A 23,965-nucleotide genomic window follows, 5' to 3' on the forward strand; every position below is an offset into this window, starting at 1 on the left:
TTCCTTTGGAATATATGCTAGGGATATATTCCTCTAAGTGCAGTTAATGGCTCAAAGGGTATATGCAATTTTTGGCTCTTGGTACATGGAAACACACACACATAGATAGTCATAATTCCATACTGTTTTCCAGAAAGATTAAATCAATTTATTGTGTTACAATATATGTATACATGTTTTTCTACTGTCTGCCCTGCCAACACTAAGTTAATAACTGTAACTTAATAGTTTAATAAGTATGTAATAGTATCTTTAAATCATCTTAATTCAAATTTCTTTAAAAACTAGTAAGGGCATGCCTTTAAATTTTTTCTTTTATTGAGAATATAATCTAAAAACAAAAATATTTCAATACATAAAGAACAAATTCTAAAAAAGAAATTGTAACTGTCTGTTATATAACCTTAAAAATATCTATCACCAAAATGGACACATAATTTACACATAAAGGGTAACGTCACAAGCAAATTAGAAAAGCAAGTAATAGTTTTCCTGTCAGATCTATGCACAAGGGAAAAATTTATGGCCAAAGAAGAGACAGAAAGCATGACTAGGTTAAAAAGTTTTTACACAAACAAAACCAATGCAACCAAGATTAGAATGAAAGCAGAAAGCTGGGAAACAATTTTTACATCAAATATCTCTGATAAAGGCCTTATATCTCAAATATATAGAGAAATGAGTCAAGAATACAAGTCATTCCCCAATTGTTAAAATAGTCAAAAGATATGAACAGGCACTTTTCAGACAAAGAAATCAAAGCAATCTATGGTCAAATTTAAAAATACTCTCACTACTGAAATTAAAATAATTCTGAGATACACCTCACACCTATCAGATTGGCTAATATGACAGAAGGAAAATAATAAATGTTGGAGGGGATGTGGGAGAACTGGGGCACTAATGCACTATTGGTGGAGTTGTGAACTGATTCAACCATTCTGGGGAGCAATTTGGAAGTATGCCTAAAGATCTATAGACTTTCTTTGATCCAGCAATACCATTATGAGGTATATATCCTAAAGAGACTAAAAAAATACAAAAATACTTAATAGCAGCTCTTTTTTTGTAGTGGTGGCAAAGAATTTGAAACTGGGGAATGGCTGAACAAATTGTGGTATATGACTGTAATATAATATTACTATGGAATAAAAAATGATGAGCAGTCTGATTTCTAAAAACCTGGAAGGACTTATATGAACTGAGGCAAATGGAAGTGAGCAGAGCCAAGACAACACTGGACCTAGTAACAGCAATACTATACGATGATCAACTGTGAATGACTTAGCTCTTCTCAGCAACACAAAGATCCAAGAAAATCCCAAAGGACTCATGATGAAAAATGCTATCCACCTCCAGAGAAAGAGCTGATAGAGTCTGAATGCAGATCAAAGCATACCATTTATCATTTTCTGTATCTTTTTGTGTTTTTTTTTCCCTTTGGGTCTGTATCTTCTTTCATAACATGACTAATACTGTAATGTTTTCCATGACAGAACATGCATAATAACCTATATTAAATTGCTTACTCTCTCAGGGAGTGGGGGGGGGGTGAGGAAGAGAGAGAGAGAAAATTTGGAACTCAAAGTTTTTAAAAAATGAATGTTAAAAATTGTTTTTATATGTAACTGGGGAAAACATTATTAAAATATCTATGAAATTTAACAAGATAGCAACAAAATTTGTAACCTCTCCTGTATTTTTCTTCTATTTTAAAAAAATGTTTTATTTATGCTTTTTGCACATCTGTCACCATCCACTAATCTATCTTCCTCTGAAACACTGAGTAGAAGTCTTTCCTTATAGCAAATATGTACTGGCAGGCAAAACAAAGCAACACACTGGCTTTGTCTCATTCAGTCCCTTTAATCCAAGCATTCTTAATCCAAACCTTTTTTGTGCAATGGGTATACTTAGAAGTTTGGGGAAGCTTATGCACTCTTTCTTAAAATAATGTTTCAAATACTTAAATAAGGATTTTATCATTAGTCTTTTGAAGTCACTGCTTTTGGTCTTTCAGAGCTGTTTCCCCTTCAACTGTTATTGTAGTCATAACATTAATCGTTCTCCCTGTAGTATTTATTTCACTCTGCTTCACTTCATAAAAGTTTCTCCATTCATAAAAGTTTTTTCATATTTCTGCTTCTATCATAATATGCATTTTTTCATGTAACAATTGCTTGCACGAATTCTTATTTGAATTAGGCTTTTTTCCTTGTATGGAAATGACTCATCACCTCTGATCTAAATAGAATCTAATATTTTGGATAATGTTTTCATCAGTAATGTCTGTCATTTCTTTCTGTAATGCTGCTCTCCTTTTTTGATATTTACTTTATTATATTTGTGAAAGTTTTCTTTTTACTTTTGTATTTGAACAGATCCATCTTTGATGTTATTTTCAAATCTTTTCAATTACTATAAATTTTCCCCTCTACAAACAGGAAAATAGGCTATTCTACCCATCTAGTTTGCAAACTGAGTTTTAAATATTTAATTCTTCTTCTTCATATTGTTAGCTCAAAATTCCAATACTTGGTGAAATGTCAATTAATTTACAGAATAAAGAAATTTGATTGCAATGGGGTCTCCCTGGGTTGAGGAGGTGGGGGTATCCCTGCCTAGCTCTTTGGATACTCACTGGGCAAGACCATGATGGCAGCAAGTAGGGAGTAATGCTTCAAATACACTTTAATAAGGTACAGAGGCAGATGGTATTGGGATGGGGACCAACAGTAAATGGAGGAAGGCAGGCAGTGTGGGGAAGAGAATAAGAAGGAGAGTAGCTTCTATAATTGTGCATTGGAGTTAGGAGCACTCAGGCAGCACAGACCCTTAGGAGGTAGAAGAATGCTTGGGGGACAGGAGTTTTGGGGTCTCATTTTTACAGGGTTTTGGTGGGAGATTTTTATCTGTGCTACCTCAGGGTTAGTTCATTAACATGCCCACATCATCTCAAAGTTATCATCAAACTCTGGTATTCTTCTGGTCTTACTGCAGATGTCCAGAACTTATCTGAAACTTACAAACCACTGTCAGTTGGCAGGACCGAAGAGTAAGAAAGGCCTGGCTGGTTTTCCCTGATCTAACATATAGTCTCAAGATAAATTTATGAGAAAATCTGTAAATAACCATTATCCTCCCTTAATTTATAGGAGAGTCAGTGACTGCTAGGTTTCTTTCCTCTTTGCATCTTACTCCCTGTTATTGTTAGTTTTTACTGGTTACTTATAAAACTTACCGTATACTAACTAGAATAGGGGAGTGTGATAGATGAGGAGACTGGAACAAGTATAATTTTAACATTCTAACAGATCTATGATTTCACTAGCATAGGTTCATTCTACAGATATAGATCACAATACCTTACAATACTGAGGTGCCCGTCCTGCTTTCCTAAGAATCCTCTATAAACAACCTACCTGGTGTGCTATGTCTTTCTCCTTTATTTTTGTGCCTTGGAAGTAATAGTATACTAGATGAACTATTTGTATCTGATTCTCACTATATAAGCAGTCACCTACTTTTCCAGCTATTTATGTTCTTGATAATAGCTTTTATATAGCTTCTCATATGAAATCAATGGACCAAAAAGCATTTATTAAGCATCAGCTATGAGTCAGGCCCTATGAGGAAAATAGTCCCTGACTTTAAGAAGCGTGCATTCTATCAGAAGAGAGACCATCTGCATATATGTGTGTGTATATATAATATAGATACACACACAACAAATATTAATTATTAATTTAGGGAAGGCAATATTAGCTAGGTGGGAATCAGGAAAGGTCTCACGGAGGAAGTGATGGTTGGGCTGAGCTTTAAATAAAACAAAAGATTTTAAGAGGGGCAAGTGAAGAGGGAGTGTATTATGCAGAAAATGACAAAAATGAGTGCTGGTTTGGAAGTTATCAGAGGAAATGTACTGCAATATGCTGAAATTCACTATGTGGCTTTCAACTTTCCCTTAGGTTATTTGTAATTTTAATTCATCCAAGACAACAGAATATCACCAGGAAAATACAGGTCTTACAGGAGATGGATTTTCATAGCAATAGACAGTTTACTGGGCAGCTTCCTAAATGGAATTCATCCTGATCTCTTCTTTCTATTCAATTCCAGACCTAGTTCATCATTCATCTGTAAGGACCATTCAAGATAGATGTACTGTGGACTAATCCAATGCGTTATCCATCCAACTGAACATCATAACCTATTGTAAGCAGTGATTTTTTTTCATCCACTATGTTTCAACAGTGTGGAATGACCAATCTGTATATGCTTCTTGTGACTATTACTGAGAATACTTTGTAAGTTTCCTGAGTCTGATGCCTGGACTAGATCTTTGATCCCATGTAATTTGCAAATAGGAGCTTTGTAAAACTTATAATCAAGAAATTATTTTATTTGGACATTATGAAGGTTGCCTATAACACTGTGCATGCTTACTCCTACAGGAGTGTCTTCACCTTTAGAAACTGTGCATCTCCTCATGTAATATCTCACTTGATTTCAATACTCAGTGGATCAATGAATAAAGTTCTCTCTGTGGTAATATGACACATAGTCTCACAGTATTTCCAATCGGAAAGTTGAACTTAATTGTATTGTGAAGGTTAAATATAATAGGTTCACTAAAAATTAATTTTTGCTGTAACAGATGTTGCTTGAAGTGAAATGCTGTCTTGAGCTAAGAAATCTTTTTGTTATAAAGAGATTTATGTTGTGATATTTGTGGCAATTGACTATGAGCTGTCCAGCTTTCTCTCCATCAGTTTCTTCTTGAGGTACCTGAAGAAGTTATTTCTATTTTCAAAGGAAATCTTGCAACTTTTTTTCTTAGGTAATAAATGAACTTTGCTGTTAGCATTTTGGCACTCAGTAAGCTTCTAGGATTGCACTTTGAATTATGGAAAATTTTCTACACTTCAAAAAACAATGTGCAGCATATGATTGATTGGTTAAGAGCGAACAATGCAGTACAAATAGATACTTCCTTTCATGAAGTGATTTAATTTTGGCATTATGAAGGAATTTTACTTCCTTACCACTGGAAATTTTTGGAGCAAGGAAGAAGATGTAAATATATAAATATATTTTAAAAATATAACTTTTAATTGGATATTTATATTTAAGTTTAAAAAATATATAACTTTTAATTGGATATTGATGGCAAATGTACTTATTTCTGTACAGTAAAATGTAACCTGTATTTTCCAACCAAAGGTTTCCCAATGAAATCTAAAACTTATTTAAGACACTGCTGAAATTTCCAATGAAAATAATTATTTTGATAATTTTTAAATATCTTCATATACAAATCTCATTTCTATTTTTAATCATTTTCACATGCTTCTCAAGATTATCACAAGATCATAGACTTATAGTTTCAAAGACTAAAGGAACCTCAGAGGCAATCAAATCCCATCTCGTTTCACATGAGGGAACTGAGGCAGAGAAGTTAAGTAAGTTGTGGAGCTGAGGTTTGAACATGGGTTGTCTGACTCTAAATCCCACATTCTTTCCAATAAGCCATGCCATCTTGAAATAGGAAAATCTACTAAGCAAAAACAGTTAACTATGCTCCCCCCTGCCTTGTTCCTAGCCATGAGAAAAGGGAAAATACAGAAGGATAATATGCTTAATAAGCAAATAAAATATATAATGTAACAGATAAAGCAGAAGTGACATGGAATAGAAAAAGGAAGTTAGCTTTACTTCAGCTGATTCTTCATAGTGTGGCTCATTATTTTAATTTCAGTATGAATTAACATTAGATTTATTTTAAAAACATAAAGACATTCTAGAGTGAAACAATAATTTTTGGCTTTTTGGGAATTTTTGATTATTTCACAGCTATATTCAATTAACATCAATAATTAAGAATAAATTGTTCCTCAAAGGGTAAATAGCATTTCATTTCTCTCCTACAAATTTCCTCCCTGAACAATATTAGATTATTTATACTGAAGAGATCTAGAGCTTATCCAGCTGTGGTATCAGTAAATAGAAATATTCCAGATGACGTTAAGATCTCCAAATTATTTCCTATATGAATTCTAATGTTAAGATGTCAAACTAAGTCAAAAGCATTTTTTTCTCCTTCTTCTCTTTTTTTTAGTTATCCCTTCTCTCTGCGTTCCTATTTCCATTCCCATGTTTCTCTTTATATTAATACAGCACCTTGTGCTTACAGCACCCACTTACAGGTTTACAGGTATAACTGGCCCATATGGTGATTCCTAAAATTCTATGTACTTCTTTCTATTCTGGCCTTATTTTCCTTTTGAGGGCTCTCTACAAACAATTCTGTAGCATTCACATTTGCCCCAGGTACTTTCACCTTCCTTAATTCCTTTACAATATCAGCTAAAAGCAGCAGTTAGTAAAAAACAAGTTTACAAGAAAGCTTGGTGATGACTCAGTGGAGTTAGGCCATCCCCAAGAACATTTATGGATAAAAGTATAACAACCGTAAGGATGACAAACAGGCAAAAAAGCGGAAGTGATTGGTTGAGATTCTTATAACAAATTATTTTCTCTATTAATTACAGTGAAACTATCATACCTAGACTCTAACATCACACCAGCCATCTATATGTTGCATGAGGAAGGAATGATGGCACCAAAGTAGTAAAGATATCACAGTCATGGAGCAAGTTCAGCATAAAGATAAGTGGGAGAGGAACTACCTATGAATGGTGGCTGCTCTTTGTAAAGATGATTGGACTGAGCCTTGAAACACTGTCTCTTAAATAAGATTCAAAATCACATAGAAGATTTGAATCTAACTATTCACAATGGGAAAACTAAGTGAATACAGAATATCTATTTTTTAGGATCATCTTTCTAACATTAGTATTCTTCTGTGATGCTATATAACTATAAAACATAATACCATAATCTCTGAAGAATTAAAGCATATTGGATATGAGTAAGGCACAGCATATTGCAAAAGAATTATTCAAGGCAATTAACAAAGAAATGGATGAGAAAAAGAGGTGAGTTGGTCACATAACAAAAGGAATACATGAGTTATCACACAAATCTCCATGTATATGAATATATACATTCCATATAATACATAAACTTATATAACACATATATGTACAAATACAACCCATTTATGTGTTTTATTTATGTGGTAGACTATAAACTCTTTATGGACAAGTTGTTTTTAATTTTGTCTTTATATTCCCAGAACGGTAATTTATATGTAGTAGGTACCTATTAAATGCTTTTTGTATTAGAGTAGAAGAGATCCAGAAAAGGGGTTCTTAATGATGACATGTAGCCATTATGTGCATTACTTTAAAAAAATATTTTTATAACTACACTTCAATATAATTGGTTTCCTTTGTAATGCTATGTATTTTATGCATCTAAAACACTCTGAGAAGGAGCCATCAGCTTCACCTGACTGCCAAAGGAGTATGTGACACTGGCTCATCCCTCCCCTTCAATGGTTAAGAACTCCTGATCGAGAGGAAGTCTCCTAGCATATTAAATAAACAACACCCAAACCCTCTCCCCAGCATGGGGAGGGTGTTCAGGAGGGAATGGATATGAAACACAGTAAGATGAAAAAGTATGGATGAATTATCATCTATACAGCTGGTAGACATCTTGATAAGAACAAAGATCCAATGGTAATATTTTTATTGCTACATATCATCATTCACCTATAATTTCAAAGTATCACATAGACATCTATTACTTTTTGAAAATAATTATGATCTCACATTAACATTTAAACATGGATAATCTTGTTCAAATACTATGGTCCATAAGGAGGAAGATGGAATCAGAGACCTACTGAGGAGATGCCAATCCATATTCCAAGCAAGACATATTCAGACCTCAGATGATGGCAGCAAATGGGAAGAGGAAGGGGGTAAATTCAAGACATATACTACATAGTTAAAAGTATTAGGACTTGGCAGTGGCATGAGATTGACTAATAAAGAGAATGAACCATCACCCTAAAAACTGTGACATGGAATTTCAGGGAGTAATGAAAACCTCCTGGAGACTTATGGAGAAAGTCAGGGGAGAGAGATGGACTTGAAGGTTAATTTGGGAATGGTTTTCAACATAGTTTTGAGAGTGAGGTCAAGGAATAAGCTTTTCAAATGAGGTTTTATGATCACACTGCACTCCTAAACCATGACAAGTTATCTTATAAATACTGTTGATCCCAAAGGTGAGAGAGAGAGGGAAAGGGAGAGGGAGAGAGGGAGAGACAGAGGGAGGGAGGGAGGGAGGGAGAGAGAGAGAGAGAGCAAGAGAGCGAGAGAGAGAGAGAGAGAGAGAGAGAGAGCGCGCCAGCCAGCCAGCCACAAGCACACATGTTGATGGCCTGGTACAATCTCATCACTACTACCAGAAAAACTACTTTTAAACCATGTCTTGCATGACTGATGGCAGCACTTTTATTGTAAGGATAGAGTATCTGACAAAATCTTACTTATCCTACCTTGATGAATTTTTTGATTAAGAATTAACTTGAAATTTGTTGTTATCAAATACTTAACGAAAAATCAAGGGTAGCATTCTTTCTTACCCAAATTAATTACTGAACTTAACTTTTTTTTTTTTTTAAAGGGAGAATGACTTAACATTTTATTATACTTCCTGGTCATTACTATAACTATCAGATCTTATTGTACAGTATCATAGAAAATATAAAGTAGAGGTGACCAAACTAGTCCTTGACATGTTCTTCAGAGACTGAAGAGTGAAGGAAAAAAAATGCCCTTACAAAGTATATTGATATTGTGATAAAATTAATGCTATAAAGATCTAAACTATTACAAAGTAGGCACATGAGGGCACTCTAACCAACCTGCAATATACTTTGCAAAGATGACAGCAAAATAGACATTTTGCCCATTCTCTAAAAGTGGTTTAAGGACTGAGGAAAATTTTCACAGGCTGTTATCATGGTGTTTTTACTCACAGAAGGCAAAGTTCAAGGTCAAACGAATCAATCAGGGGTGGGTCCTGGGTAATCAAAGAATATAAATTCAGGAGACTGCCAGAATCTCAGGTGCAATGTTCTTCAAAAAGAGTGAGAAAGGAGGGGGAAAAGAGAGAATGGCGTTAATAATGGTCATAAGACTGGCTCTTGAAACTTGGAATACCCAGGGTCTGCCAAGCTCTTGTCACTCCTACTAATCAAGGTGTAGGATTATGGAGAAGCAGTATTTTGCAGAAGAAAGCATGCTAGACTTGTAGCCAGAAGACACAGGCTTGAAACCTGGCTTTATTACTACTAGTGTGGTTTTGGGGAAGTCATTTAACTGTGGAATTCAGTTTCCTCAACTATAAATTGAGAGTGTTACACTAGAGCAGAGGTGTCAGACTCAGCCCTGCCTGGTAGCCTGAACCATATTAAAATCAGAAATTGCTTAAGGAAATAAAAATATAACACAACACAGAAAATGTTAATTTGTGGCTTTCTAAGTCTTATGTGGTCAACAGGAATGGATTTCTGAGATAGACACCACTGAACCAGAAAACCTCTGAGGTTTCTTCTATCTATAATTCTGATTCACCTCTGTCACCTCTATAATAGGGCAGTTTGATGACAAAGGGAAGAGCCATGGGTTTTAAAGACAGGACAAAGGTTCTTGCTTAGGTGCATGTAACTGGTTTCTAATTGCATAGGAGGGAAATGCTAAGGATTGTCAATGAAGCACTGACTGCACTAGGTCAAACCATGGAAGTTTGCAGAAAGGGACAAGAGGTGGGAGTACCTCTCTGGAGTATGGGTAACCTTCAATAGATAAGATCTCTGGGCTTAAGAGATGCTCTAAAACACAAAAACTTTTTTCCCCTTATGATTATATTTGTTAATCAGATGATACTATTATGAGAGAGTAATTACACATTAACAAGACTGGTATTTGGAAATTATTGTTGCAATTTCTTGAACTCCTAATAGAAATTCCAGGAAGCCTATAATTTTGTGCACAAAATACAAATTAGAAAGCACTTTCTACCTCATCGGAGACCAGTTTTAAATGAAACATGAGCTAACTTCACATGAATGATAACTCTCAAACGTAACTCAGGATTGGCTGGACAGAGTTTCTACCTCTTCTCATACGGGTCCTTGTTCCTGTTTGATGTTCATTTGTTCTCTTCATCAATGCTATTCACAAGCACTTATTAAATGCCTACTCTGTGACAGGTACTTTGCTAAATGAGGGGCATCAAAGAAAAAGCAAAAAAAGAATGCCTAACCTCAGAATCCAGAAGCATTCTAATGAGAGATAGAAAGTACACAATACAACAGAGACAATGGAAACAAAAATGGATATCAAAGTAGAAGGGCAGGGCTTAAACCTTAGCTCTATTTTAATACCTCTATGAACCTTTTGTGCTTCCTTTACCTCATCCAACCTCTAACTATAAGTCACTTCAACTCTGGGGCCTCAGTTTTCTTACTTGTACATAAATGAAGGAGTTTCACTGATGGCCCCCAGTTTCTATCCAGTTCTAAATATGTGACTATATGAGTCTATCAAAAATCTACTGTACAATGTATCTGATAAGCAGTCATCTGTCTGCTTGAAGGGGTATAGAGTATGTCCCAAGACATCTCATTCTACTTTGTTTTAATGCTAATTCCTGGGTGTGTTCGTCCTTCCTTGCTGAAGAAGACCATGCCATCATACAAATAATGACATGATTTGCACTTGACTTTGTTTTGAGTGAGGGAGGGCTGTGCAGGTCACCAGCCTCACTTCTTCTCCAGAGCCATCTGAATCCAGTGACCAGATATTCATCAGGATGACTGGAGATGACCCAGGATGAGGCAATTGGAGTTAAGTGACTTGCCCAAGGTCACACAGCTAGTGAGTGTCAAGTGTCTGAGGTGAGATTTGAACTCAGGTCCTCCTGACTCCTGCACTGATGCTCTATCCACTGCCCCACCTAGCTGCCCCTTCCTAATTCCTAGCATTCAGACGAATGTACAGTAGAAGGAGAATGCTGGACTTAGAATCAGGAAGAGCAGGGATCAAAAACTGACACAGAAGCTGTATAACTATCAGCAAGTCACCTAACCTCTGATTCTCAGTTTACTCATCTGAAAAAGAGGGTAATAGTCATAGTATGCTTTGTAAATTTGAAAATATAATATAAATGCTACTTTTTAGTTACTGTGATGATGACATTTCCTGTTATTAGATCGGGCTCAAAGAGTCCTCTAGATTGTCAAGATCTTTTTGAATCATCGCTGTTATCTAATGCGTTAGAAATTCCTCTCAGATGTGTGTTATTTGCAAAACTGATAAGGATGCCATCTATGCCCTTCTCTAAGGCATGAATAAAACAAATAAACAACGTCACCCCCCCTTCCAAAAAAATGGAACAGCACAAAGCCAAGGACACATCCTTGGTGCTTTACTCCAGAGACCTCCTTCCAAACTGACATAAGAACTGTTAACGACCACTCTGCCATCCAACTAATTCTGAATCCATGTGAGTGAGATAGGTTTAGTGAAGACTTCTCAGATTGTAATTCTTCTCCCAGGGATGAGGTAAAAGGCTCAAGGTTAAATATTTTTAGAATAGAATAGTTCCATATAAGGATATAAAACTGTGTAGCATATTAGGGTCTCAATGATTGGATAAAACTTACATAATTCCTCGATGTCTTCATTTCAAAAGGGACTGGTTAGATTTCGTGTCTAGAATGTAAGATCATATTCTCAGCTAATGAGGATAATGGTCAGTGGGGGAGGAGGGTCTATATAAATCACTGCCTTTTCTTTGTCTTTGTCTTTCCTTCTCCAGGTGAACTGGTATAGGATTGTCCTGCTTCTCGAGAATCTAGTAAATAAACTTTGTCATCACTTTGAGAGGCCTCTGAGTAATTGATTTAAGTAGGGATCTGAGCCATCCCACACACATGTAACCGCATGACTGTGTAACCCACAACTCTTCATCTTTTCACAGAATAGCTTTACACTTTACCAAATGCTCTGTTAAAATTAGGTGGACTATATTCAATTCAACAAATATTTATTAAATAGCAATCTTACACTAAGATATTCCCTTAATTTACTAGTCTAGTAACATAAAAACAAATGAAGTTTCTCACATGAACTTTTTGACTGAAAAAACTGACATATTTTGTTTGGACACAACAAACATGCAAAGCCCTTACAAAGTACATTTGAGGCAAACAGCAAGTTTACTGATGACTGTCATAAAGTAGGGGCATATCATTTAACATTGACAGGAAGGTACTAACATTGACCAATAAGCTTTTTTGCCTTTCCACGGTCAGTTTTGCTGCAGTCATTAATATATATTGCTCTTATGGTATCCCATTCCTTTTCTTTACAGTTCATCACTTCTTATATTTTTTCCTCATATTACTTTGAAGTCTTCATATTCATCATTTATTATAGTACAAGAGTCCATTTTATTCATATATCATTTGTTCAGCCATTTTCCAACTGTTGGACACAGATTTGTTTTCAATTTTTTTTTGTTATCACAAATAATGCTGATATGAAATTTCTAAACTATAGTTCCTTTCTTCCAATTAATAACTGGAGTAGAATCTTTGGGTTTGACTAATTTAGCAATTTTTCTTGATTAATTCCAAAATTCTTTTCAATGATGCCTTTACCAATTCATGGCTTTTCAGTAGTAAATAAGCATGTCTGTCTTCCCCAAAGCTGCTACAAGTATGTTGCCAGCTTGAAGAACATGAAGTGATATTTCAGGGCTGCTTTAATTTGCTTCATGCTGGTTTTTTGTGAGCACTGCTTCTTTTTCTAGATGTTTACTTACCATTCCTGTAATAATCTGCTCTAGAATATTGGAAAGAGTCAAAGTCAAAACACACTAACATGAGTTTGCAGATTATATTTTCTTCCACTTTTTCATTCTCTGTAATAAGGAGGTTGAACTAGATGATTTCTTAGGTTTCTTCTCTATCTATATCCAATAATTTTCCGATTCTGTTAGCATAATAATGAAAGCATTGTAGCAGAGCTTCAAGGACAAATAGGGAGCATAACAGTCAAGAATTCTGAGGATTTCATTAGACTTTTAGCCACACTGGAGATTTTTGCAGGTAGAATATAAAAGCTTGGAAAAGCTAGCTTTTTATTGATGATGAACTCAACCTAGCTGGTTTGTCGACAGTCAAAAAACTTAAAATCCAACATCATATCTGAATTTGAAACCTTTTCCAGATTAACAGACCCTCCTAGTTCTTTTGAAGATTATGATAAATATAATTTTGATTATTATTGAAGTACAAATGAATAAATGAACTATATTACTTCTTTTCGGCACACCAAAGGAAGTACTAAAATTCTGAAAAAAAAATCCTAAAAGTTATAACTTCATCCTTGTGAGGAATTCCAAGCATAGAAACTTCCGTTAGTGATCCAGATCAGGGGATCTTTCCTCTTTAATTTATTTGCCTTAGAAAGCTGTCTGGGGGTAATTTGAGGTTAAGTGACTTGATCATGGTCACATAGCTAGTATGTGAGAAGCTGGATTTGGGGGCCATGCTTTACTGACTGATGGCAATTCACTATACGTATGGTAGTAAGGCTTATTTATACCTTTCCAATTCTTATGCTGAGAAGAGCAAGCGAATCAACGCTACTATTACCAGAAAGGATGCATCAGTTGATTGCTCTATGACAACACTTATCATCTTTATGATATCACAAACTGAAATAACCCCACTTAGCCACCAGTACCCCACATAAAATGCCACTTCCTATTAGAATGCAAGTTCCTTGAAGGCAAGAACTGTCTTGTCCTTTGTATTTGTATCCCTAGCACTTGGCATAGTGACTGGCAGACAGCAAATGCTTAATATGTGCTTTTTTTTCATTCCTTCAGTTATTAATTCCTGAGTCCATCCACTATGTGCCATGCTATGAACCTACCAGTCTCCATAATGATAATAACAACAACGAACATCTAATTTATATGGTGTTTACTATTCTAGGTACCATGCTAAGAGCTTTGAAAATATCTCATCTGATCCTCAATAATTCTGGGAAGTACTATTATCCTCACTTTTACAGCTAAAGAAACTGAGTTAAGCAGAAGTTAAGTGACCTGTTCAAAGTCACCTAGTCAGTAAGTATCTGAGGCCAGATTTGAACTCAGAAAGTTTTCCTGACTCCAGGTCCATTATTCTATCCACTGTGCTATGTAGCTGACTTTCTTTTGAAAGTAAATTCGGAAATATATCTACATATATCTATATATACATATATATAGATATAGATATATGTATATGTATCTGGTCTGGTTATTTGAAGATCTTAATCCACTAGGTTCGATTAATAAAAATTTAGCTGTATTTACCCTGCAGCAGAAGATAAGTATACCATCAGAGTAGATAATCTCTTCAAGGAAAATGTATTATAATAGAACTACTTACAAAAAAATTGTATGTGTTTGGGAAAGAGCTTTAAAAATGGTTGGGAGAATCAAAAGATGACAATAACAGAAGCCAAACCTGGACAGGATAAAAACTTGTTTTACCAATGAAATACAAAGATCCAACTGGGGAACAAATTCCACAAAAATACCGTCTAGCTTTAAAACTGAATAAAATGCCTTTAAAATACCTCATTTTCATTCCCTCCCATAGTCAATATAACAACATAGCACTTTTAAGATATAAAAATACTCTCCTCTGATAACTCTGTGAAGGAGATGGTCAATAAGCATCTATTGACAGTCTGCTTTAGATATAGATCTTTTACAGACAAGGAAACTGAGGTAAACATAAGTGCCTATTATGTGCTAAATGCTAGATATACAAAAAGAGGCAAAAGACCCCACTTGCCCTCAAGGAGCTTGCAATATGATGGGGGAATTAACAAGAAAAAAAATACATATAAATATCATATATAGAGGAAAAATAGGAAATAATTAAAAAAGGGAAGACACTAGAAGAGGGACTGGGGAAAGCTTCCTACAGAAGTTGGGATTTTAGTGGTAACTCAAAGGAAGTCAGGGTGTCAGTAGGAGGAGATTAGGAAGAAGAGACTGCCAGGACTGGGGAACAGTCTTAGATAAAGTGCCCAGAACTGACAGATGGAATGTCTTGCTTGAGTAATAGCCAGAAAGTTGGTGTTGCTAGTATAAGAAAGACAGGAGATGTAGGATTAGATTATGAAGGGGTTTGAATGCCAGAAGATTTTGTATTTGGTCCTGGAGATGATACAGATTTACTAGAGTTTACTGAGTAGGGGAATAATGTGGTCAGATGAAGTGATGTGGCCACTTTATCATGTAAGATGTGGTGAAGGAGGAGATAGCAGCAGAGGGCATCTGAGTAATAGATGAGGAAAAGAGGGAGCTCACACCTCAATTTTATCTGTAAAACATTAGGCAAGGTTCTTAGTTGAAAGGATGGAGGTGGGGAGCCACAGGAGGTCTGAGGGATAAAAGGTTTGGCAGAACTGCTGAGGAAAGTGGAAAGTTAAGGGAAATGTAAAAAGGATTGACAGGAGGCAATGAGGGCTCAGCTGAGGTTGTTTAATATAAAATATGTGGTGGACTCAGTCAGAATGATTGTGATTTTCATCACCTACATTCAGGAGCATGTGTAAGTATGAGGGACAGTGGTGAGATGATGGGCTAAGACTTGGCAGGGCACAAGTAGACATAAAGGGATCAGGGACTCAGGAGGGTGGGGTTGAATTGAACTGCTTCACCAAGAAGTCAAGATGGGGAACAGAGGAAAGAAAGAGTAACTAGTGCAGGGGACATGGCTGGGAGAGAAGTGAGGGCCTGAGAGATTGGAGGTCATAGTGTTTGCTAAGGGAAGGCAGAGAGAAAAGTGTAAAGCTAATAGACTGTGATCACATAAGGAGATTTCAGAATTCTTGAATATGGAGAGGGTTCATTTGTGAATCAGGGCAAGATCAAAGATCACAGGATCTTTTGTGTGTGGCTAGGGCACAGTGGAAGAGTAGGTCATGAAAAGTCAGTAGGTTGGAATTGAGCAGTTAGGGTATTTGAGGGGAGAATTAATATGTATATTGAAGACTCCTAGTATGAGAGCGGGAGTTGAGGAGGGGAGAAAAATTGTGAGCCAGGTACCAAACTCATTGAGGAAGGAAAGGATGTGAACTGGATGTGTACAGACAAGAGCTGCCAGGATTTTGATTGGGTAAGAATAGCAATGACCTTAAAAGAGGAGAAGATACTGAGTTATGGAGGTAAGGAGAGAACCTTGAAGTGGCAATGGGGAGTTAGGAATATTCTAGCTCCTCCATCACGAACAGTGAGCAGAGAATGACTGAAGGTGCAGCCAGTATCAGAAAGAGTGGTTAGGGAACCCGTATCAGCAGGTTTCAGTGATTCCTAGAAGATAGAAGGAGAAGAGGAAAAGATTTAGGATGAAGTTAACTTTGTCCACTATAGCACTGGTACTTCATAAGGCTCATTAAAAGAGGATGTGGAAAAGATGAATAGCATCTGGTTGGGACTTTGGGATAAGAGGGGTAAAAGGGGCAGGAATAAAGAATTATGAGGAAGGGGATGGGGAATGAGGTTTGAATGACAAGACCTACAAGGGTTCAGAATCCCTGGTATGTGTAGGGTACGAACCAAGTGTAACTTCATTACTGAATGGAAGGTCCCACTCTTCTTCAAAGAAGAGGATGGAGACAAGGAGGAAGATAAGTAAAGCATGAGGTGGAAGGCTCATGGTCAGATGGGGAGGGGAGGAAAGGACTTTTGTTTAAACACTCCTTTTCCTTATGAAGGCTGGATATTAGGCAGAAGATGGTGAGTTGCAGAAGACTGAACTTATTCTCTCTGCTGACTGTCTTTCCTCTTCCTTCACAAGAGAGGCACAATAGGCAATGAAAGGCATGAGATCAACGGGAAGACTGCTTCTCTATGCATCACAGGCTCTCGACATCACCAGCAGGAAATCAGGCAGGAAGCAGAAGGTGGCAGTTGCCTACCTGAGATGGAAGTTGCTCTGCCAGCCCCTAGCTGCCTTGCCTCTAACCTAAGACTGGAAATCAGGCAGGTACAGCAGGAGGTGGAAGTCTAAGAGATAGGGGAGTTGTTACGGGGCAGATAGAAGCTAGGCCAGCCCACAGCAGCCTTCTCTCGGGGTCTCTTTCTTTTTCAGATAGTGCAAGTACTATCTCTCCTCTTAGAGATGAGAAAAGGCTCAGTGAAGATCAGTGTCTGGCTCAAGGTCATATAGGTCGTAAACCTGAGAGACAGGATTAGAACATAACTTCCACTGTAGGACTCAATCACATCATGCTTCTCAATATTTGCAAGTTCACTTTGTCCTCAACTATAATAATGCCTTTATAAAAACTTCCCTTTATATTATTCCCTCTAATTTCTTAATCCCTTAGTCTTCTTTCCTTTGGTCCCAATAATCCTCTAGAGCAGTGGCACCCAACTCAAATAGAAGGAGATCACTGAGGGATGCATATTGCCTTAGAAAATCACAGATCAATACTATCTATTTTTATTGCAATTTAATTTGTTTTGTTAAATTTACTTAAAAATCACATTTTAATCTGAGTTAGTCTCAGGAGTTTTATAGCATTGGTCTTTAGTGGCATATATAACATCTCTACTCTAGAACCCATTTTAACATCTGGGTTCTAGACCTACTTCTTTGTTTCATTACATAAATCAGAGCAGTTTGCTTCATCCTAACACATAGTATTTAAGCAGATAACTGGAAGTCTGAGGCCAGAAGGTAAACTTACTTTCTTTGAAGAAAAGAGGTGCTCAAGAAGTGGGATTTAATAAATTCTTCTAGATTAGTACGTGTAAAAAAACAAATAAGCATCCATTTAGAGATAAGAAGGCCAAAACAACAGGGAAGAAAATTTCAGAAAACATTTCCCCTACAATAGCAGTTTTGTCCTACTGGGAAAACACACACACACACACACACACACACACACAGACAGACACACACAGACACACACACACAACAAAAACCCCAGTAAAAAAAGCTTCCCTGAAACCTACTTTTCATCTCTAGACATTCCTACTTCTAAATATATCCAACGTGTGCAAAGCCATATATAACATGGTAAAAATCCATTTAGATTTCTTTGAAAACGAGTTATTCTAGATGAGTTTTTCAGAGGGTTTATCACTTCCAAGTACATTTTATTTTCCTTAATTATTGTGGATGGAAATCTTTCTAAATATGTGCAATGAATTTAATATAATTTTTCTTGTTGACTCAGGGTTTTTGTTATACTTAAATGGATTTGTGACCTCATCCATATTGATGTTCCTTCCAAAGATGCAGACCGTCCATGCTTGCTCATTCTGTGGAACTCTTGTCCATGTCATTTCATAATTTCCCCAGGGGGCAGCAGGGAACCGAAGTAATATGCTGGAGGCTTTGTTTGATTTTTCCCAGTTTAGGTTATACTCTCCTAGGAAACTGAGGCTCAAAATATCCAAAATGCAGTATTTTAAAGAGTTGTTGGACTAGCATTATACTTTAACTTTGGCTCTCCATTGTCTAATCAAATCTCTTTAAGTCATGGTGTTCTGCATCATCAACGCTTAGAGATTCTTCCTCCATCTGTGGTCCTCTCAAAGAAGGATGTAGGTAAAGAACATCCTACTATTGCCAATCAGCTCTACCTGAGGGACCTAAGAGCATCAAATCTCTAACACAAAAGGTTGCCTCCAAGGCTGGACACATCCATCTCAGGCTTGATGCTTGGTCACCTATGCTCACAGAAGGAATACAAAATACAAGAGATAGCAAGAGGCCTAGCTTAAGTCAATTTATGTATTTTAGCTGCCCTATATTCAAAGACATGATGCTGCTGGGGCGGGGGAGAAGATGAGCTGCCTTTCTCTCACTCCTCCAGGGAACAATTCAAAGAAGTCTCATATTTGGCAGATGGGAAGAGAGAGCCAGAGGGCAGTCACTTTTTTAAAGTTCTTTTCCTGGGTGGACCACTTTCCTGGATGAATGATCTGTATGCTTTATTCAGACACTCTCTGCTGCCATCATGGGATCAAGGAACCAACAAAGGGACTGTTTCTTCATTCTAAGATGCCCAAATCCTTCAACCATGAGCCTCATTTGGGCTGCAAGAATCAACCTGGGTACCTCAGCACATGCTTTATGGGATAAAATTCCAAACCAATCCCAGGTACACCAGTGCAAGAAATAATCTCCTTAATACTGTCAACTATTACTACTGTGTGAATGTATAAATACCTATGTGTGTATGTACAACTCCCCCATGTTCCCAACAAACACACAGAGCTAGGTGGCACAGTGGATAGAGTGCTGGGCCAGGAGTCAGGAAGACTCATCTTTCTGAGTTCTATGGCCTTGGACACATATTAGCTTTGTGACCCTGGGCAAGTCACTCAACACTGTTTCTTTGTCTTAGTTCCTCATTTGTAAAATGAGCTGCAGAAAGAAAAAACCCCAGTTATCTCTGACAAGAAAACCCCAAATAGGTAAACGAAGAGTCAGACCCAACTGAAACAAACAAACAACAAAATATATATGTGTGTATATAAAAATTGCTCTGACTTTAAAACATTCACTTCTGATGTAGGACTTTCTATTCCAGTGATTTGTTCTCCTAATTCCTTTAAAAGCCATGCTTAATTCCATTAGTTGTCAGTATTTTCTTCCTCCTCTAATAGTTATGTTCCAGTTACAACTCTCAGTAGAGTGTAAGTTCTCTGAGGGCAAGGACATTTTTATTTTGTCTTTTGTGTCTCTGGCACCTTACATGGTGACTTGTACATTTTTTGTTGACTAGTTGTTTCCAGTCACGTCCAACTTTTCATGACTCCTTTTTGGAGTTTTCTTGACAAAGATACTCGAGTGGTTTGCCATTTCTTTCTCCGGCTCACTTTACAGATAAGGAAACTGAGGTAAACAGGATTAATTGACTTGCCCAGGTCATACAACTAGCGTTCCCGACTCCAGGCCTGGTCAAGAGTTGCCTAGGGTTAAGCAACTTGCTCTGAGTGGCACAACCTACTGCATGTGTCTGGGCACGACTTGAACCCAGGGCTTCCTGGATCCGAAACTAGCTTTCTATCTACTGTCATTCTGCCTCTGACCTTGTACAAGGTGAATGATTAATAATAAATTCTTGTTGGAAGGGGCTGGATGCTCTTTCTAATTGTCAGGTCATTGCTAATGCTGTTCCTCTAGTAAGGAAAGCACAGCCCACTTGCTTGTTACATTTGGCCTAACTCCTATTAGTTCAACGTCCACCCTCTTTCTTCTCTGTTGTGTGGATCTTTCCTTTGCCTGGCACCAATGCCCTGTTTTATGTATCTTTATCCTGACTCTTTAACAAAATTATGAGCTCCTGGAATGCAGGGACTTTTTTTTTAACCTTCCACAACGTAGCTCAGTGCTGCACACACAGCAATCCCTAAACAACAGACGGACTGACTGGTAACAGGTACCTCCTCAATGTGATGGCTAGGACACTCATGGAAGATCTAGGAGGGATCCCTGACACGAGTTAGTCCAACAATTCTTACCCTAGGTTCCATGAATTTGATTTTTAAAATATCTAGATAACCATAGCTTTATAACTGTTTTTTAATCCTGTGGATTTTAATGTATTTAAAAATTATTCTGAAAAAAAATAAGAGGCTTCACCTGAGTGCCAAGTCAAGTGGGGTCAATAAGCATTTATGGCGGGTCTCCTATGTGCCAAAGGGTCCATGCCACAAGAAGGTAAGTACTTCCAATCCAGTTCATTTCTTTTGTTTTATAAAAGAGAAACCCAAGTCCAGCAAATTACTTGTCCCAAAGTTAGAAAGATGAGTGGGGGGAGTTTGAACTCAGGTTGCTATGATCCCCAAATCAGGGCTCTTTTCAACGCATTACAGGCAGCACAATGAAAAAGGTACATGCTTGTTAGACGGGGCGTGGTGAAGGCCTTGGCACAGGCCCGGGGCCAAACCCCAGCGGTCCGTGAAATGGGCTTAAGAGTTAAGTCCCACGGGCACGCGAAGGCTGCAGACCGCCACCCTCTCCCACACCAACTACCCTCCTCCCAGCATGCTTTTCTGCACCACCAATTCCCCCCTCCTCCCCTCGTTTCCTTTCCACATAAGAGGCCGTCGAGTTTCCAAATTCTAGCATCACCCTCGCCCTCTGACCCGCGAGGGAACACTCACCAGCTTCATATTGAAATGTTCGCTGTTAAATGTGTACGGCTGGACTCCTTCAATCCCTAAAAGAGACTTCCGGCTAAACCGCTGCCGCCAAACGTCCTAGAGCATGACGGAATAGCGAGTCTTTTTCCTCACTCCTACTCCCTCTGCCTGCTCCCTCTGGCTCCCAGAGCATCACGGGAACTGTAGTATGTCCGCGGCTTCATGATGGGAACTGTGGTCATTCTTCTTCCTTTTCCTCCCCTTCCTTTCAGAACTCCTCCCTCTGTCGGCTACGATTTATCCCCATCGCCTCTTCTTTTAACCTTTCCACACCCCAAGATGATATCATGTCCCCTCACCGGACCCAATGCCCGCGGTATTGTGGGACCTGTAGTCCCGGTTGGTGCTGAGTCTGCCTTTCCCTCCTCCCTATGGGGAAGAGGAAGGGCGCGGGCTTTGCCGGGAGCTGTAGTTCCCAGGGGCCGCTTGGTGCTGCGGCTGGTGCTTTTACCCCAGGGATCAGGGAACTACAACTCCCAGGGCCGCCCGGCGGCAGCAGGTGGGAGCGGGGCTGTTGATATCAATATGGCGGTTGTCAGCCAGACAAAGACAGTCAGTCTGATGTGATTGAGACAAGGGAGATTTTCAGGGGGAGACTGGGAGATAGGGGCCTCCCCTCCCCCTTCCCCTCCTCCCACGTCGGCCTCCACCCCCTTCCCCAGTCCCCCTCCCGCCGGGGACCCCGTGCGGAAGACACCCCTCCCCCCCTACCTCAGCCCTTCTTCTTGGGACGTTGGGGAGGGGGTTGCCCGCGAGGCGGAGAGAGAACTCAGCCGGGCTCCTGAGGTGAGTGGAGCGATTTTCTCCAGCCGGATACCCCGAGCCTCTCCCCCTCCGCACTTTCCTGGAGGTCTCGAGGGTGGGGGTTTGGGGGGGTGGCAGCGGCGACGAGGTGTCTGAAAGGGGCGTCTGGGTAGGTGACCGGAGTCCGGGGTGGGGCAGGGTTATTTTTTCGGGGAGGGCGGGTAACTCAAAGGCACCGGCTGCCTCCACTCCCGTCCCCTCTAACTCTGCCGCCTTTGCCTGCGGGCGGAAGATGGGGGAGCTCGCGGGGTGAGGGTCTCTGCTGGAGTTTGAGAAAATGTGAGGCGGTGATTCGAGGGGTGTCGGTGCGCGCGCGTGCGTTTGGTTTTCTCAAGCGTCCTTAACTTTGGGGGTGGGGGGGCGCGAGGGGTGCCCCGGGGCGGAGGAGGCCGGCGCCCGGCGAGGTGGAGGCGCGCACAGGGACCGGGGGACAGAGCGGGGCCTGGGCTGCCGAGCGGGTTCCGGCCGCGCTCCCCGCGCCTGCCCCACCGAGGGGCTGGCCGCGGGCTCGGGGGGCGACCGGGGACTAGGGCGCTGCCGAGGTGGGAAACGAAAAAGTGCCCCGCGTCTTCTCTTCCGGAACCGTGTTCCGGTGACACCGTCGGGGCTCCTCCGAAAGGCGTCCGCCGTCCCCCCCGAACCGTAGGTTGGGGTGCCTCCTCTCGAGGTGAAAACGGCTTTTAATTACTTGAGGGTGGTTTGGGTGTTATTGTTTGTAAATATTGTGTTTTTTTAAAGAATGTGCGAGGAGGGGTCGTTGTCAAGGTGGGAGGGGGCTTAGTGTGAACAGTTCAGAATCCCGGCTTCCCGACTGCCGGTCCTGTGGTGTCGGACTCGGGCTGGTAGTAGGACATCCAGCGGGAGGTAATGCTTGGGGGCAAGTTACAGATGCTGCTCCCTGTTCCCTCTACCCCACCCTGTTCCTCCTCCGCTGTGGCTGGAGATCGGGATGTGGGAGAGCAGGGAAGAATGCTTTTGGTTTTTCAAGGAGAGATTCTGTGTCCAATAAAGTTGACTTAGAAACAGATTGTATGGTTGGTTTACACCGGGGGTTAAAAGTCCAGAAGTGTCTGGCCAGGGAGGTGACTAGCCAGTTTCTGCCGGGGTCCTTCAGGTGCCCACAACGTTGCCCTCCCTTGGGTCTGTCTTTTTAGCTTATCTTCTTTCCTTTCTTCTTCCATCTGCTTATGGGGCTGCTGACGTTTCCTGGGTGTTGAGAATACCTTCTGTGCCTTTTTATTTGTTCTTTTTCCCCCCGATATGGTTGTATATTGTTTGGCTTTGCTATTCCCCGAATCATTAGAGGGGAATAATCTGCATCATTTTTTCTGCCAGCTCTGTCAGAGGTAATTATCAGTTTAGCATTGCGGTTTCCTGCATTAAATTTCTTAATTCCTATTTTTTAAAGCCTAGTTATTTCAACCATTTGAATTATGTATATGCATCAAAACTCTGGAAAAATTATTTTAGCTACTTTTTAAAAGTTTGATTACTATTATAACATAGTATACATTTTACTAGTATATATTATAATATATACTACAATAACATTTTTAAAAATTGTAGCTTCAATCACATTAGCGTTTCTGACCGTTTTTAAGGTGGCATTAAGTGATGGAAATCGAGTGTTGAACACTTCGTTCCATTCCCCAAGTGAAGTTTTTTTCTGGAACGTTTGCTCGTTTTCCTGTGAGAGGGACTCTTGAATGGAGTTGCTATAATTTTTTCAGGTGTTAAGAAAATTAAGGTGTTCATATGCATTTATCCCAAATGTACTGGTTCTTGATACTCATTGTTATGCTGTCATCGTGGGATCTTGGAAGCAACGAAAACCTGAATTCCCATAGCTACTGTGATCTTTGATACGAAATTCAGACTTTCTGGAATGGGTCATTCACACTAATAAACAGGCTGGTAACTGCAAATGTGAGAGATAACA

General features: G+C 39.1%; 2 protein-coding genes across 12 annotated transcripts in view; one reads left to right on the plus strand and one right to left on the minus strand.

Moving 5' to 3' along the window:
* The window catches only part of INTS9 (integrator complex subunit 9), a 138,690-nt gene extending 117,187 nt beyond the window's left edge, over nt 1–21,503 (minus strand). Inside the window, exons 1-2 of one of the 4 annotated variants that reach the window (XM_072634816.1) lie at nt 21,184–21,249; nt 8,957–9,056 (exon numbers count right to left, since the gene is read on the minus strand). Coding sequence is in view for 3 of the 4 variants with exons in the window: in XM_072634815.1 (XP_072490916.1) it covers nt 21,184–21,192 (9 nt within the window). In the remaining variant the exon portion in view is untranslated. Of the gene's footprint in view, nt 1–8,956; nt 9,057–21,183 lie in introns of all 4 variants that reach the window. The other 3 variants (XM_072634815.1, XM_072634813.1, XM_072634814.1) reach the window with 3 other exon arrangements.
* A 188-nt stretch (nt 21,504–21,691) lies between these two features.
* Nucleotides 21,692–23,965, plus strand: part of HMBOX1 (homeobox containing 1) — a 242,499-nt gene continuing 240,225 nt past the window's right edge. For 5 of the 8 annotated variants that reach the window (XM_072634830.1, XM_072634821.1, XM_072634825.1 and 2 more), the window contains exon 1: nt 21,711–22,008. The gene's annotated coding sequence lies outside the window, so the exon portion shown is untranslated. Of the gene's footprint in view, nt 22,009–23,965 lie in introns of all 8 variants that reach the window. The other 3 variants (XM_072634822.1, XM_072634826.1, XM_072634829.1) reach the window with 2 other exon arrangements.

This window comes from Notamacropus eugenii, chromosome 1 (genome assembly GCF_028372415.1).
Source record: "Notamacropus eugenii isolate mMacEug1 chromosome 1, mMacEug1.pri_v2, whole genome shotgun sequence".
NCBI classification, from domain to species: Eukaryota; Metazoa; Chordata; class Mammalia; order Diprotodontia; family Macropodidae; genus Notamacropus; species Notamacropus eugenii.